Source organism: Mastigoproctus giganteus, chromosome 8, assembly GCF_048544385.1.
Source record: "Mastigoproctus giganteus isolate SK-2022 chromosome 8, ASM4854438v1, whole genome shotgun sequence".
In the NCBI taxonomy this organism is placed as follows: domain Eukaryota; kingdom Metazoa; phylum Arthropoda; class Arachnida; order Uropygi; family Thelyphonidae; genus Mastigoproctus; species Mastigoproctus giganteus.
In genome coordinates, this window is record NC_143582.1 from 126,730,783 (window position 1) to 126,747,917 (window position 17,135).

The window sequence follows — 17,135 nt, forward strand, 5'->3', positions numbered from 1 at the left end:
CCATAATGTTTTCATTTTGTAATAAATTCAATCTTGCATTTTGTTTCTTTTATCTTTGTTTATTTTTTCACTTTAAATAATTCTTTAAACCTGAAAGTTCCCAATACTATTTTATTTGCTTTCACTTCCTACTGATTGGTACTGCTTTTGATCCTTTATATTTTCTGGTTTTATATTTATATTAGTGAGTTTACTCCCTCTTATAGTCCATGTTATTTTATATTTTTCTTTATGTTAAAAAATAAAAGTATTGTTAATTCTGTATTCACAGTTTGTGCACAACTGTAAATTATTCCCATTTTGGTTCACCTTATGTTCATTAATCCATTGACGAATTCCTGGTATTGTTTTATGTCCTATTAGGTCATTTAAGACCCTTACTATTATCACTAATTCATTCTTATTATATATCCTATTAGTTAAATCTTGTAATTGATTCTAGAATTCATCAATTTCTTATTTAAGTTTTCTCTCTTTTGGGAATTTTTGTTAAATATGTTTAATGTTTTATTTTCCAATTTCAGTTTTACATATAATAATAGTCCTTTCAATTTTCTGCATCCCACCATATATTAATATACACTCAATGATCATTGAATTATGACCAACTATCTATTACCATGTTGCACCACTGTTTACAAAGACAACAGCCGGTATCTGCCTGCAAGGCTTTCCACATTGTTGGAATAGATGGCGGTTGTGTGTCCATATGCCTCACATCCCATACCAAAACATTCCACAGGTGTTCAGTTGGATTGAGGTTCAGACGAATTTGGAGGCCAATCAAGATGGGTAATATCTTCGCTGTTTCCCTCAAACCACTTGTGCACAATGTGAGCCCAATGACATGGTGCATTATCATCTCAGAAGATCCTTTTTTAAGCAACCACCACCTGCCTAGATAGTGGACACCATGCACGAAGGATCCATAGACTTGTGTTACTTGCACCAATCACAAATGTGTCTCTCAGCATGTTGAAGTAGGTATTTGGCCTCATTTAACCAGCATGCTCAAGATTTGGCAAATGCTGTGTTTGACACAGCAAATGCTGTGTCCAACACAGCATTTGTTGTCAACAGCGATCGGTTCTCTTTTGTTGTCTGCTGTGGAATCCCATAGATCTGCGTATGCAGCACATCATTATTTGGAATATTGTTCTTGCATTCCCCGTATTGTATTGCAGTGTAAACTGCTACACAGTGATCTACCATTGAGCCTATACAACATACTGCACCCTTAGCTTACCATGAACATTCACTTTGCATAATCCTTCACAGTTCTGTCAGTGGAAAGTGGTTTGATCTGTTTCGCACCATTCTTTATACACCTCAACCACAGTGAGCCATGAGCAACTGACAAGACGTGCCATTTCCAATATGGAGGCGCCCAACATATGAACTTACACAATCATGCCCTTTTGAAACTCCATGATATCTTTACTACTGCTATAACTTCTGTTTTATCATTTTGACTTCCATGACCAGATGCAAATTACCATTGGTGTAGCAAAGGAAGCTGTTCAGTTTTTTATGCTGCGAGCTATGTGGCATAGTCCAACAAATGGGGTGGTCATAATTATGTGATCACTGAGTGCATAATTAGCCATATTTATTATGCCTTTCCCTTTCTTTTTAGTTTATGTTAGTGTACAGATCTTAATGTTTCTATTTTCTAATTCTCCTATTGTTTCTTCTTCTTTCCCATTAATTGATCCTACATTTCTTGTTCCAATTGTTATTATTCCTTTCTCCTTATCGATTTTCTCTAATCCATTGGTAATCAACTTCAGTTCAGTTTCTATCCTTTAATTTTTTTTTGTGCATGTTAATTTTACATCTAAAGAGTGGGTTGCTAGCTCTTCTCTTCACTTCACTTCAGTGGCGGACTACACTTCTTACCCTTATCCTTTGATGTGTCTGGCTAGGATGACCCTACCAGTAACTTAAGCTCCCATCACCATACCTCTCAGGATCATTGTGTACTCAAACCTTCTCAACAAGATAAGGAGGTAGTCTACAAGGAGGACAAAAAATAACATTATTGTATTTTTTTTTGAAGAAGGTGCAAATCATTGGTTCATTTCCTTTATGCTAATCACTAGGAATGATTTGGTAATAACTGATATCATTCATAATAGCCTTCTGCATGGTGTTGCTTCATCCAAGATTTGGGTCATGTGCTGAGGGTATTTCCAGTGCATCAGAAAATTGGTTTAAAACCTCAGAAAGAACTTTGATTGTGAGGTTTCTCTCGAGAACAACCTCTTGAATACTGTCACTTTCTTTTTTTTGCCACTCGGTACTTATCTAGTTCCTTAATGTTTTCTACACTATGGCTCTTTCCTCATAAAAAACCAACTCTCGTTCATTTGATGCTGTCAACTTTGCATAACTGTCCTGAAGCAGTCTACAAAATTGTTGACTGTTTCAGGCCATGTTTTCCTCCATACAGCAAACACTTGGCAGAAACTTCATCCCAGGCTGCTTCAGTATTTTAAGTGCCTTTCATGAAGCTGATAGCAGCTTCATGATGGGCACTTAAACTACTCATTCAACCAATAGACTCTTGTCCATTGGTTGAATAAGTGATTATATCAAGCTGAATTTAGACTTCAGGATATGAGATTTTGAAGATGACCTTGGGCATTAGCGCAAGCAGTAAAAAAGAATGGAAGTTTTTGTTCATTTCCATTTAAAAGGTCTCATCTACTTTCCTTAAAATAAGAAATATGGAGTTATTTTTTAAAGCAACTCTAATGCATTAAGGGCTTACTGCACTACTTCGATACCACCACCCAGATGGCACCGTTTCAGGGCTATGTGGCCCTTCTTTGGTGGGTGGGTAGGTACTCAAGTAATGTAATGATGACAAAACAGTTGTGAAGTATATCTCCACAATATGAGAGATGCCTGATGGCGTATGTATAAGTTAGGACTCCAATGCATTAAGGGCTTATGCCTCAAGCTGCGAAAGAGTTAGACTATGTATATCTTAGTGCACTTGCATCATTTATACACAGCCAATTATAGATTAGCAAATTTGCAATAGCGGCATCGTTTAAGTTACATCTCATATTGTGAATACCTTCACGACGAGTTGCCATGACATTGCACTACTTCGAATAAATAACGCTTCACCCGAAGGAGAAGACTGTTATTACTTATTCTCAGTGAAGAAGGGCCAAATAGCCCTGAAACAGTGCCGTGCCGTCTGGGTGGTGGTATCCACTGAGAATAAGTAACAGTTTTCTCCTTCGGGTGAAGCGTTACTTATTCGAAGTCGTGAAGGTATTCACAATATGAGATGTAACTTAAACGATGCCACTATTTATACACAGCCAATTACAGATTTGCTAATCTGTAATTGGCTGTGTATAAATGATGCAAGTGCACTAAGATATACATAGTTTTTAAAGCAATTAAATTTATTTTTTATTTTCCCTTCTTTGTCTGCAGGGATGGTTGGTCAGTTTCTAACTGAACTTTCTCTACTTCTTCAATTGCACTTCTCAAAGAAAGTCTCCACATTTCATGTTTGGTTACAGAATTAGGTAAGCCAGCAAAATGAGGCTTAATGAACAGCAAATGTTTTGTAACTAAATTATTGTAAATTATTGAATTTGCAGTGCAGTAGCTACACTATCCAAAATATCAACAACATTTTTTTTTTTATTTGGAAATAAAATTTTTGATGTGGTAGCCATATTTTTTACCTTGTCAAAATAGGCACTGGTGGAAAGAAGGCCAGGTTGCATATCTCTGTAAATAGCTGTGCTTTTATGAAGATACTTTTTACACTAGAAATGCCGACTGGGCTAGCCGTGTGGGTAAAGTGCCTGCCTGGAAACCCAAAGGTCGCGGGTTCGAATCCCGCCTCGGGCTTGGATCAGAGTAGTGCAAAAACCTTGCGAGGTGCATTATGGCCATAGAAGCCGATGCGCCAACAACTAACAAAAAAAAAAAAAAAAAAATTTACACTAGAAATAAATTTATTAGCTTTTCCAAAAATATCCTGAATTGTTTCTACACGCCATGCCTAAGCTAGTTAGTGCTTATAACTTAGAATCTGGATTTGGTTTGGATATAAAACTTTTAATGCAGAAGCAGCTTTTAACATCCCTGAAGCAGCATTACAAAAATACAGACTTTTTTTTCACAATGAGGTGATTCTCAGTCTGGCTGTAAGAATTATTCACAGATCTTGCAGTTGATTAGCGAGTCATGTTTTCAAGACCCCTACAAGCAAGAAATGCAGATGGAAAGGTTCTGCCTCTAATTTTCCACATACTAAATGTGTGGTATTACTGCCACAAGCATCTGTCATTTAATCAGCAGACATCCAGATGCATTTTTCTCCAATATTTTGATGAATTTCTGAAATAATATCATTATAAATTGCATTAAGATAATTTTTTCTTAAGGTAGATTTGTCAGGAATGTTTCGATTTATGTGTTTTCAAAAATAATTTGAAAACTGGATTTTTTATTTGATGTATAATTTTACTTTGTCATTTATTGATAGGGATAATCCTGCTTACCAAGGATTATCCCTTATAGGTCCTTCGAAAAGTCACTTTTCACTTCTCTTGAGGTACATGGCATGAGTAAAATTGACTACCTGTTCTGTAAGTTTATAGCAATACTAAACTGTTATTATACATTCATTGAATGTACTTTCATTGATGGCATGAGAATTAAAGAAAAACACCATTGACATTTTCCTCTGATTGAAATCATGTTTCTAAGTTTAATGTCTGAAATGTCGATCAACTTAACAAAATATGGTGTTTCCATAATATTCATGTGATTTATACATGCTAGCGATTAAAATGGCTACAATATGCATTTGGGTAAGTGCAAATGCACGTAATCCAATATTTTATTACTGTTTGCATAATGCTTAAGACAGAATGCAATCGGAACTTTTTTAACGGGAAATGTTTGGAAAAGATATTGCCATGGTTATAAATTTGATTCAATTTTGGATAATTTCCCCAATTAAAAATAAATATGAGCTTCTTTAGAGAAAGTTATATCTATTCAAGAAGTTAAAAAATTAATTCAGGTAGTCTTGTTCATATGCATATTAAAATAATCATTAAAAAGTCTGAAGTTCATTATATTGAAACTATATCAAATGTTCATCTATCAAGACATTCCTATATAAAAGTAAACTTGATTAAATGTTTTATGTTTCATTTCATTGGTTTTTTTTTTTTTTTTTCTGATCACACTTTGATAAGTTATACTAACTTGACTAGCAATCCACAGTTATATAGTGCAGTGCTTAATGGAAACAGATCTTTACAAACTGCTGAGGACACAGAAGCTTGGAAATGATCATATTTGTTACTTTTTATATCAGATTCTTCGGGGCTTAAAATATATTCATTCAGCTAATGTCCTACATCGAGATCTTAAGCCAAGTAATTTATTGTTGAACACTACATGTGACCTAAAGGTAATGTTGTTTGTTCTGATATTTGAATACATATTTTACATATTCATTTAAAAATAGTTCTCCCCCCCCCCCACAAAGGATACCATAATAAGTTTGGGAGATTTTTTATTTGATGTATAATTTTACTTTGTCATTTCCATTTCACAAATTGTTGTGGAAAAAAGGGCAAAAGAAATTGAGTTAGTAATATGAAATTTTTTTTGAAATTAAAATGAAAATTTAAAAAAATAGTGTTTATAACTTAGAATCTGGATTTTGAATCAAATTATTAGTTACATAAAGAAGTACAAGGTGTTTATAAAGTTTCTGAATTCATACATTTGGATATATCTCCAAATGTGTGGGTTCAGTTCAAATGTATGTTACACTTGTGAGAACAACATATAATTTGGTTGACATGTAGATCTGTTATACAGGGTGTCTCAAAAATACGCGGCTTAACTTCAGAAATGAGTTCCTCATATGTAGACAATAAAAATATTTTATATCAGCATAGTTCTGGAAATGCTTGGTTTTCGAGTTTTGAAGGTCTGTCTATGACACTTAACTGTTCACATCACCTTATAGTAATTGTTCAAAATGACCACCTTCTGCCTGAATACAGGCCTCACATCGATGTCTCATGGACTTGCGAAGACAATGCCAAATTCCTGGTATGTTTCGTATTGTCTCACAATCTGCCACAATTCAATTGGGGAGAGTTTCCACATCAGCTACCGGAGCCAAATACACCAATTACTTTAAATGGCCCCACAAGAAGAAATCTAGTGTGTTTAAATCAGGTGAGCATAGAGGCCAGGCAGTTGGTTCACCGACCAGGAAACCTTCGATTCAGGTAATTGCAGGCTAGGTGGCTGAAATGTGCAGGAGCACCGTCGTGCACGAAGTGTGCTTGTTGACAAATGATCAGTGGCGTGTCATCCAAGAAATCAGGCATGTTGTTTTCCAGAAAGTTTCTGTATGCCTGCCTGCCCCGTGAGTTTGTTTGCAAGTACATGGGGCCCAAATATCTTATCACCAAAAACACCCGCCCAGATGTTGAGGCTGAACCGCTGTTGGTGATGTGATGGAAGAATTGCATGTGGGTTTTCCTCAGCCCATACATGCTGATGGTGAAAGTTTTGGATTCCGTCTCGTGTGAACTGCTTCATCTGTGAATATCACTAAGGCAGGAAAGTGAGGAATTGTACCACACTGCTCCAAGAACCACTGGCAGAACATTACTCGTGCATGGTAATCTGCAGGTGACAAGGCCTGTACCCGTTGCAGATGGTAAGGATACAATTGGTGTTCTCACAACACTCTCCAAATAGTCAAATGTTGAACAGCCAGTTGCATTGCTATTCTGCGTGTGCTGATTTCAGGAGTGGCATGCACAACATCCAAAATCTCCTCCTCCTCTACTTCAGGAGTTGTAGATCTTGGTCGTCCTCTGTCGGCAGCACAAGGTGTAAAGGTCCCATGTTCACAAAGGCGGCGATGGATACCTTCAAACATTTTCCTGTCTGGACATCTTCGTTCTGGGAACCTTTCATGGTACAAACGACAAGCCTCCAGAGCATTGCTGTCCGCCAAACCGTACATAAAGTGCATATCTGCTTGCTCCTGATTGAGTACATGGTTGGAATGGAAAACCACCAAATTCTGTCAGTACCTTGTGATGAAGGAAATAACCTGCAGGAGATAAGACATTTAGGTTAATAACTCGGGAACCAAGCATTTCCGGAACTATGTTGATATAAAATATTTTTATTGTCTACATATGAGGAACTCATTCCTGTAGTTATGCCATGTGTTTTTGAGATGCCCTGTATAACATCACAATGCATTGAGAGATGTTGAAAGTACTTGCCATTTTATGCTAAAAAGTTTGAATCAGATGACATGTTTTTAGTGATATATGTGAGGCATGTCCTGGGGAACCAGCACCAACTCTGATGGTGGTCTTTAGTTCTTCAGTTGAGTGTGGATTGTTCACAAATGCCTGCTCTTTAGTTATCTTCACAGAAAAAAAAAGTCAGGGAGGTAAGGTGTCCCTGACATCTTGACCACTTTGAAACTTTAGCTCTTCAAAGACAATTTTAGCTCTTCCAAATATAATTGTTCTTGGACATCTGCAGTCAAACATCCAACATTTTAGGCCTGCTATTTTATTATTTGTTAGTTCACAGCCAGTCATATGAAAAATTTTAGTCAACTCTCATATTGTGAACTTCCTTGGTAGCTCATCTATATTTTCTGGCTACTGCAGTGGAACTGAGTTTGATTTATTGCCCTACAGTAATGCATCCCACATGTATAGTAATGGCCACATGGTGCAAGAAGCCTATGGCTTATGCTGCACCAGCCAAAAAAAAAAATAAAAAATAATAATAAAATAAATAACAAACAAATAAAATAATAAGAGTAAAAACAAATTAATAATAAGAAGAAAACTAAAGTATTTAAGGGCAAAGGCCTCGTGCTACGAGGTAGAATGACTAATATGTAGGTTAGTGCGAATGCATCATTTTAACATAGCTATCTACCAAAGTAGTTAAATTAATTAATTAAATTGGCATAATTTTGGTTATATCTTATATTGTGACTGCCTTCACAACAAGTTGCCATGGTATTGCCTACCTCGAATAAATAACACTTCACCAGTAGAGAAGACTATTGTTATTTATTCTCAGCGGATACCACCACCCAGACGGCACCGTTTCAAAGCTTGTTGGCTTCTCTTTGGTGGGTGGGCAGGTACCTTGGTGTTGCAATATGATGCATTCGCATCATATTGCAACTTGTTAAATCGATGCATTCACACTAACCTACATAATAAGAAAAAAATTTAAAAATAATAAGAAGAAAATTTTAAAAAATTATAATAAGAAAATTTTAAAAAATTATAATAAGAAAATTTTAAAAAATAATAATTAATAAGAGAAAAGGAAATGGACAGCCTATGCATTTCCCTCCTCCCTTAGGTAATTATCCAGCTGACCTGTGAATTTCCCCAAACTGTCAGCCTCTACCACCCATGTAGGTAACTTATTCCAGTAATTTATAACTCCCTGGCTAAAATAAAACTTCCTGCAATCCAGTCTAAACAACTCTCCCTGTAACTTGAAATTATAGCCAGTTATAACCAGTTCTAGAATCATTTATAACCATGAAAATTTTGTCCTTGTTCATTTTGCTTATGCCTCCCAGAGCTTTAAACACCTCAATCAAATCCCTCTAAGGTGCCTAGTCGCCAAACTCTGCAACCTAAATATTCGCAGTCTTTCCTCATATGGACGCCCTTTTGCCGATCTCACCAGGAGAGCTACCTGGCTTTGGACCCTTCAAGAAGAACAATGTCTTTCTTTAGGTGCGGTCTCCATACTTGAACACAGTATTCCAAGTGTGGTCTAACAATAGCCTTATATAACGGGAGTATGACATCCATATCTCTACTCACAATTGTTTGATAAATCATCGATGGGACACCATGGGCCTTCCTTGCAACCAGTCTACATTGCTCGAAGAACTTCATGTCTGACCGTCTCGTAATACCCAAGTAGTCCCTTTCCTCCACTAACGGCTTTAGTTCAACTCCGTCAAGTGTATAAGTTATTTTGGGATTACTGTTCCCCAGGTGCATTACTTTACACTTTGCTGGATTAAAGCATAGCTGCCATTTTTCTGACCATCCATGAAGTCTATTTAGGTCATTCTGAAGAAGCTCTGCTTGGCATCAATCATTAACTACTCTACCAATCTTTACTTCATCTGCAAATTTAGACATCATGCCCTCTATCCCTTTGCCGATGTCATTTATGAAAATCAAAAACAACAGTGGTCCTAATACTGTTCCTTGGGGAACCCCACTTCTTACGTCAACCCAATCTGAAGAATAACCATTTATCACAACTGTCTGCCTCCCGACGTGAAGCCCTCCAGCTATCCATCTAAGGATTTTCCCTGCGATTACAACCTGTTCCAGCTTATAAAGTAACCATTCACGTAGGACTGTGTCAAATGCCTTGTAGAAATAAACGCCGAAATTATTCCCTAGGCCCAGCTTTTGAGTGACCATGTCAAAATAGCTAACCAGATTAGTTAAACATGATTTTCCCCTTTACAAAACCATGCTGAGTATCCTTCAGAATTCCATTTCTATCTGAGTGATCCTGAATTCCAACCTTGATCATTATCACCATGATTTTCCCTACTACTGAAGTTAGACTAACTGGCTGGTAGTTTCCCACTTCACTCTTCAAACTGCCCTTATGTATTGGAGGTACATTGGCACTCTTCCAATCTAACGGAATCACTCCCGAATCCAGTGATGCTCTCATAATTAGCCTCAATGGTTCAGTGCACTCACTTGCCACCTCCCTTAAGATTAAAGGATAAATGCCATCAACCCCAGGAACCTTACTGGCCTGTAGGCTCGAAAGTTTTTTTTTCATTAAATAAACATGTGAAATTTCAACATCATTAATTACATTTTTTTTCAACTTCACTCCGATAATTTCTCATTGACATAAAGGGCTTTTCTTCTGTAAATATCGATGCAAAGTAACTGTTGAGTTCATCTGCAATATCAGCTGTGGTATCTAATACTATCCCACGTCCATCACATAAGGGTCCGATCTGGTTTGTCCTTCTCTTTGCATTTATATATGTAAAGAATTCCTTACCCCCCCCTCTTTGCCGTCTTTGCCAGCCTAACCTTTAGAGTGGTATTATTACAGATCAATTTGTAGCTGTTATAGTGTTCAGTACTTTTTATTGCTCTGTAACTTTTCCATGCCGTCTTTTTCTGCTCAAGTTATCTGGCAACTTCATTATTCATCCAACTTGGAATTCCCCTCGTGGAGTATATTTTTTATGGTATACAAGCATTCAAGATTTCTGTGATTAATGTTTTAAACATATACCATAATTCAGTTGTATTCGCTCTCTGTGAGATATCTACCCTGTTAATAGAGGCCATGTAGCACCTTAAGGCAGTGGTCTCAAACTGGCGGGGCCCCCGAAGCAATTTTACACGGCCCCCGAATACATTTCAATTATGTATTTGTTGTAAATATGGTGTTTATATTCACTCTCATTTAAAAAAAAAAATAAAAAATTCCGGCCCGTCAGCTGCTTTCAGATCGTGCATTCGGCCCGCATGCAATTTGATTTTGAGATCACTGCCTTAAGGCATCATAATTTCCTTTCCTGAAATTATAACCCATTCCTTTGCCTTTAACTACTGCTACCTCTCTCTTCATCATCCACCATAGAACTCTGTGATCACTTCCTGCTACTGGTTCCTGTACTGTCAGCCCTATTATGTTATCTGGTTTGTGGGTGATGATGAGGTCTATAGTATTATTTTCCCTGACATGTTGATACAAATAGCAATTATCTAGTTGATTTAAAAATTTTGTCCCCCATGTGGCATTTCCTTCCCATTTGCTCCAATCAATTAGAGGCAAATTAAAATCACCCATAATAAGACATTCACAATTGCCCATTCCTTTTTCATGTATATGCTCTCATCATAATCTTCACAATGACCTGGCCTGTAGATTACTCCCACGCTCATTATACCTTTGCTTCCAACTATCTCACACCATACAGATTCTATAGTAGCATGCAAAATGTCTGAATCCCGGAAAGCTTTCGTTGCACTCAGACTGCTTTTGATAAGAAGCATGACCTCGCTACCCCTTCTATCTTTCCTGTCCTTCCTAAATACATTATACAAACTGTACTGAAACTTATTATCTCCTATCTCCCAGTGGTACTACGTTTCTGCAAGTCCTATTATGTCAGCATTACTTATCCTAACCAGCAGTTCGAATTCACTTATTTTATTGACGACACTTCTGACATTACAGTATAAATAATTTAGATTTAGTGTTCTTGTATAGTTAACTACCCTGACACACCCCTTAAAGTTATTTAAGCTCGCTTCTCTGGCATTTGCTCCCTGCTCATTTGAAACATTTGTGCCCTCAGAACATCTTGCTACTATGTTCTGTTGCGGTAACAAACAAATACTCTTGAGGTATGTGCAAGTGTTAATTTGACCAATACTATCAGATGAACGCGTATCTGTATTACCCTTGTCTCCCCCCCCCCCAAAACTAGCAGTTTCATCATCTTGCATCATGTGCTCATGCTAATGCTAATTATTCCCTGAACCTTTAAGGTATCCTCGATAATACTGGCAAAAACTCTTGCACCACCTTTGTTTAAATGTATCCCGTCTCTACAAAACAGATTCCTTCTACCTACAAGTGCAGGCCAAGCTGATAGAAATTTTCTCCCAAAAGCCTTGCAGAGTCCTTCAAGTCTTGAGTTAATCCACAAGGCTTTCAGCATATAATCCTTCCTATCATGCCTGGCAGAATTGCAGACACATAGACATTGTGACCTACCTCACGACATTTCTTCAGCATGGTCCTGTATTTGTCTAACAAATCATCAGATCGTGTATGTTTAATGCCATTAGTCCCCACATGAATAATAATATTCTCTTTTCCCCCCCTTAAAATCTGACAGTCAGAAATGAGGCCTCCTGACATCATTAATAGTTGCTCCTGGCAGACTTATCCTGGTATTAGTCCACCTATCCTTATTACAAAAAATATTTCCCATTTCCCTGACAATAGTCTCCTAATAAAACTAAGTTTTTTTGAACCAGAGTAGTTTGCACTTGGTTATTCTGTTCTGGGGCCCGAATCAGGAGTGCACCACTTGGTATGACATGAGATACACCTGAAACTTATCTACCTCAGTTTACTAACTCTAAAATTATCTGCTTTAATGTAAAACTCAGGTTCCATAAAAAAAAGCTCCCTAATTTCACCTTATTTCTGTTTATTAATTCAACAACTGACTCAAACTCAAATATATTTATTTCCATTCAAACAGATGAAGTCAGTCATATTGAAATCCTTTTCCATTAAATAATATACTGGCAATTTCATATTGATCAACATATTTTGCCTTCAATGTATGTATGGGTGGTGAAAATTTAAGAATGCTCTGTATAAATGAGAGCATACATTTCAGTTGACTAATATGCATTGGCATTTTCTTTGAAGCATGAATGGAAAAGGGCAGCAGACAATAGGCTTATATTCAAGTCCATTGGTTGTGAACAGCAGGAGGGGTAACTGGGTTTGCTGAGTTTGTGTTTCTTCAGAGTTTCAAGAATCAATTTAGATTAACTGATTAATAATATGCCTCTTGCCTTAAAACAACTCAGATTCAAAATATTATGTCAGTTTAAAGTCTTTAGTAAATTTTAGTCTTAGTATCACTTGACTAAGAATCACTTCTTGCACATCTTTATAAAAATAACATAATAATATTATTTTAACTCAGTTGTATTTAAAAAAAGAGCAGTTGTTTACCTGTATTAGTAGGACACGAGGCCTGTCTCAAAATATTTATAATAAAATATATATATAATAATTTATAAAATAGACTAAATAGACTATAGACTAAATAAAATAGACTAAAATAGATTTTTATAAAAAAAAATTAGTATAGAATTTTCTGCAACTGAAGGTTCTCTCCTTCAAAGTAGCTTCCTTGAGAAACTACACATCGCCTCAGCACCCTTTTCCCTGGAAGAACTGCTGGAAGTCTTCTTCTTTGAGGTCCTTGTGCATTGGTTGTAGTGCTGTGGATGTTTGTCCCAAAATGATGTCCTTCAAATTACTTTGGAAAAAGAAAAAAGATAGCATTAGAATTAGTAGAGGCATTTGATGCAAGAAAGCAAGCTTATACAGCATCAGCCAAAAAAATAAAATAAATAAAACCTTCCCATTTCACCCGTCCATTCATTCCAAAAATTTGTCTGCTTCTGCCTTGATTTATTTAAGCTGTCAACTTCCACAACAACAGATGGAAGTTTTTCCAGCAATCAACTACCCACTGCCCAAAGGCAGATTTCTGCACATCTATTCTACAACTGTCTTTCCTCAATTTGAATTAATGCCCCATCAGCATTGAGCTTGCTCAAACCATTCAAGGCCTTATACACCTCAATCAGATCACCTCACAGGTGCCTAGTCTCCAGACACTGAAATTTGCAGAACATATGCCTTTCTTGGTAAGAACAACCCTTTGTTCCACTCACCAATCTCATTGCCCTTCTCTCTGCTTGTCCCAGCAGCTCTATATACTTCCTAAAATGAGAAATGAGGCCTCCAGACCTGTATGCAGTACTCAAGGTGTGGCCTGATCATTGCCTTATACAAGGGAATAATCACCTCCTTATTCCTGTATATCATTGACAAAACCCCATGAGCTACTCCCACAGCCAGTCTGCACTGTTCAGAAAACTTCATATCTGACTGTACAATTACCCCCAGGTCTTTTTCGTTCTCCACTACCCTGATTGTGGTACCACTCAGTTGGTATGTTACTCTGGGGTTACTGCTACCCGTATGCAGTACAGTAAGTCCCCTCGTTAGATTACTTCTGACTTACATAAATTTTTTTCACTCAAATTTTTTTTTTTTTTTTAAGGATTGTAAAATTTAAATCAGTAAAAAAAAAAAAAAAAAAAAGCAATCAATAACGACAAACACATGGCACGCACAAATTGCACAAGTGAGATTCGGAGTAACAAGCTTAAAAAATAGGAATGAAGAGAAGATTCTGAAATGTTATTTGTTTTTTTTTTATATGACTGAACATTTCAGTGAAGGGGACACACACATTTCATCTTAATAATGTAAAAACCCACAGAATTCCAGCTATCGGTATTATCGCAAATGCAGTAAGATAGTTTATTACCCGTTTAATGAATTGCATTAACAGAAAAGCCCAATAAACTGAAAACTGCAAATTGTCTTTATTGTTTTATGGTGGCCTCCAAAATGTGCATTAGTAAAATATGAGTTTGCGTGAGGTGATAATAGTGTGTTTCCCCACTTAACGCTGTGAAGTTCTTTACAGAAAAATTTCATGTTATTATGGTGCCGACTAAGTGAATAAGTGACAGCGGTACTAGTAAATCTACCAAGAAAAGGAAAGCGATTGATTTGGATCAGAAAATCAAAATAATAAGCATGTATGAAAATGTCAAACATTAAGAAGTGTCCCATTCAATTTAGATTTGTCAGTGTCAACAGTGACCACAATAATAAAGTGACAAAGACTGAATACGATAAGCGGTGAAGGGATCGAAGTCAACTATAACAACCAACGAAGTCAACTATAACAACCAAGACTATGAAATCCATATCAGTTTTTATAGTACAGTAACATGCGTTTTCTTTTCTTATGTGCCACTCCAGCTACTTCACCGCTAATTGAACTAATTAAAAATGTATAACTATTTTTTTCATGCTTGTGAGGATATTATGTGGTTTAAGTAATTTTAGCATAATCAGGGATGGAGTAGAAATATTTTATTAGTCATTTCCAAGTTACATAAAACTCGACTTATGTAAGAAGTCCTGGAACATATCTCTTACATATGTAGGGGATGTACTGTACTTTGCATTTGTCAAGATTAAATTGACAAATGCAAATGATAAACAGCAAAATTCCTATATATCATTGACAATACCCCATGACCTGCTCTGGCAGCCTGTCTGCATTGCTCAGAAAGCTTCATATCTGACTGCACAATTACTCCCAGATCTTTTTCATTTTCTACCACCCTAAGTGTAGTACCACACAGTTGGTATGTTTCTCTGGGGTTACTTCTATCCATATGCAGTACTTTGCCTTTGTCAATGTTAAACTTCAGTTGCCACTTCTAAGCCCATCTGCCCAAAATTTCTAGATCCTGTTGCAGTAGCACACTGCCATTTACTGTCATTAACAACCCTGCCAATCTTTGTATCATCTGCAAACTTGGATATTAAGCCTGATATATACCTTCATCAATATCACTGATAAATACAGAAATCAACAATGGGCCGAACACCAAACTCTGGGGATTCCAATAATAACATTAGTCCACAAAGAGCATTGTCCATTGACTACCACTCTCTGTCTTCTCGCATTCAACCATCCCTTTATCCATAGCAGCAATTTGTTTTACTTCTGCTGAAGTACAGACTACTATACAAATTAGAATAGTTGCTTTACTGTTCTAATTTGTACAGTAGTCTGTACTTCAGTTGCCACCTCTCAACCCATCTGCTCAACTTTAGTAGATCCTGTTGCAGTAGCGTACTATTATTGCTGTCATTAACAACCCTGTCAGCCTTCGTATTGTCTGCAAACTCGGACATTAAGCCTGATATACCTTCATCAATATCATTGATAAATACAGAAATCAACAATGGGCCAAACACCAAAATATGGGAGACTCCACTAATAACATTAGTCCACGAAGAGCAGTGTTCATTGATTACCACTCTGTCTTCTCCCACTCAACCATCCTTTTATCCATTGTAGCAACTTACCCTTAATACCATACTGCTTCAATTTGTACAGTAGTCTTCCATGTGCAACAGTATCAAAAGCTTTCCTAAAATCCAAGTATATGATATCAGAATTATTTTTTGCATCCAGTTCCTTTGTGACTACATCATAGTACAGTGAATCCTCGTATAGCACGATAGTTGTGTTCCTAGAAACCCTCATGCAATGCAAAATCATGCAATATAAACAACAGGCCCTATGGGAAAAATAGGGTTATGTGCTGATCACCCAAGATTGAACACACATTTGTAACCAAAACATTACCGAACACAAATTATCGTAATAAAATACGTAAACGACTATTACGTAATAAAATATTGCTGATGCTTTTGCTTCTATCATAAGCAAACTTGTTTTTTGTTTGATTTTCTATTGAAACAGATGACAGCCGTTCCATCTCTTCCAATTCTTTTTGTCTTGATCTAATGGATTTTAATTACACTTTGAGTTGTTCCTTGTTCCTGCTATGAAAGTTGTTTTTATGCATCTTTCTAATTCTCGGCGTTGCCTCATTTAGGCCTGTAGCACGTGCAATATCACATGGTCTTTCATTTCGCTCAGTGTTTCACAATTATATATTTTTTCTCTATCGACAGAGGTTGACTGGCCATAAGCCTTACCGGGGAAACTCCGGAGGCCGGTGTGATTTTGGCCATAAACCATAGTATGAGGCCACTATAGATTTTCCCGTGTAAGAATTTTTGACCCAGTCCACCTCTGTTTATTGATATTGCTTTTCTTTTTCTCTGAATCTGCAGTGTCTTCACCAGGACACTTCCTTTTCACACCTTTTAAGTATTTTATTCATTTTTAGGGAATAAAGCACAATTACAAAATGAGGAGGCATGCTTGATACACAAACAAAGCTGCTTGCATGTAGCAACTGAATAAACAACACCGTAAAGGCAGAGTATACACTATTAAACACCTCACATTTTACTAAAGCACATTTCTGGGGGTCACCACCATAAAACAATTTCCAGTTGCATTTCTGCCAGTGTAATCTGTTATAAACTGCTAGTAAAGTCGATCTAATTGCATTTGCGATAACACCGATAGCTGGAATTGTGTGGGTTTTTACCTTATTATGGTGAAATGTGTTTCCCCTTCACTAATATAAAAAAACATAAATACATTTTCAGAATCTTCTCTTCATTCCTATTGTGCTGCGTTCAGTTGGGGTGATTCCGTGTTCGACTGCCATTTCTTGTAAACACAGGGAATCGTGCATAAGCGAATTCGGTTCATGTTATAC

At 36.7% G+C, this 17,135-nt stretch overlaps 1 protein-coding gene across 1 annotated transcript in view; it reads left to right on the forward strand.

Moving 5' to 3' along the window:
• The window catches only part of LOC150081813 (mitogen-activated protein kinase 1-like), a 262,012-nt gene that overhangs the window by 81,481 nt on the left and 163,396 nt on the right, over positions 1 to 17,135 (forward strand). Inside the window, exon 4 of the mRNA XM_090379718.1 lies at positions 5,272 to 5,461. Within this exon, the coding sequence (XP_090235844.1) occupies positions 5,272 to 5,461 (190 nt within the window). The remainder of the gene's footprint in view (positions 1 to 5,271; positions 5,462 to 17,135) is intronic.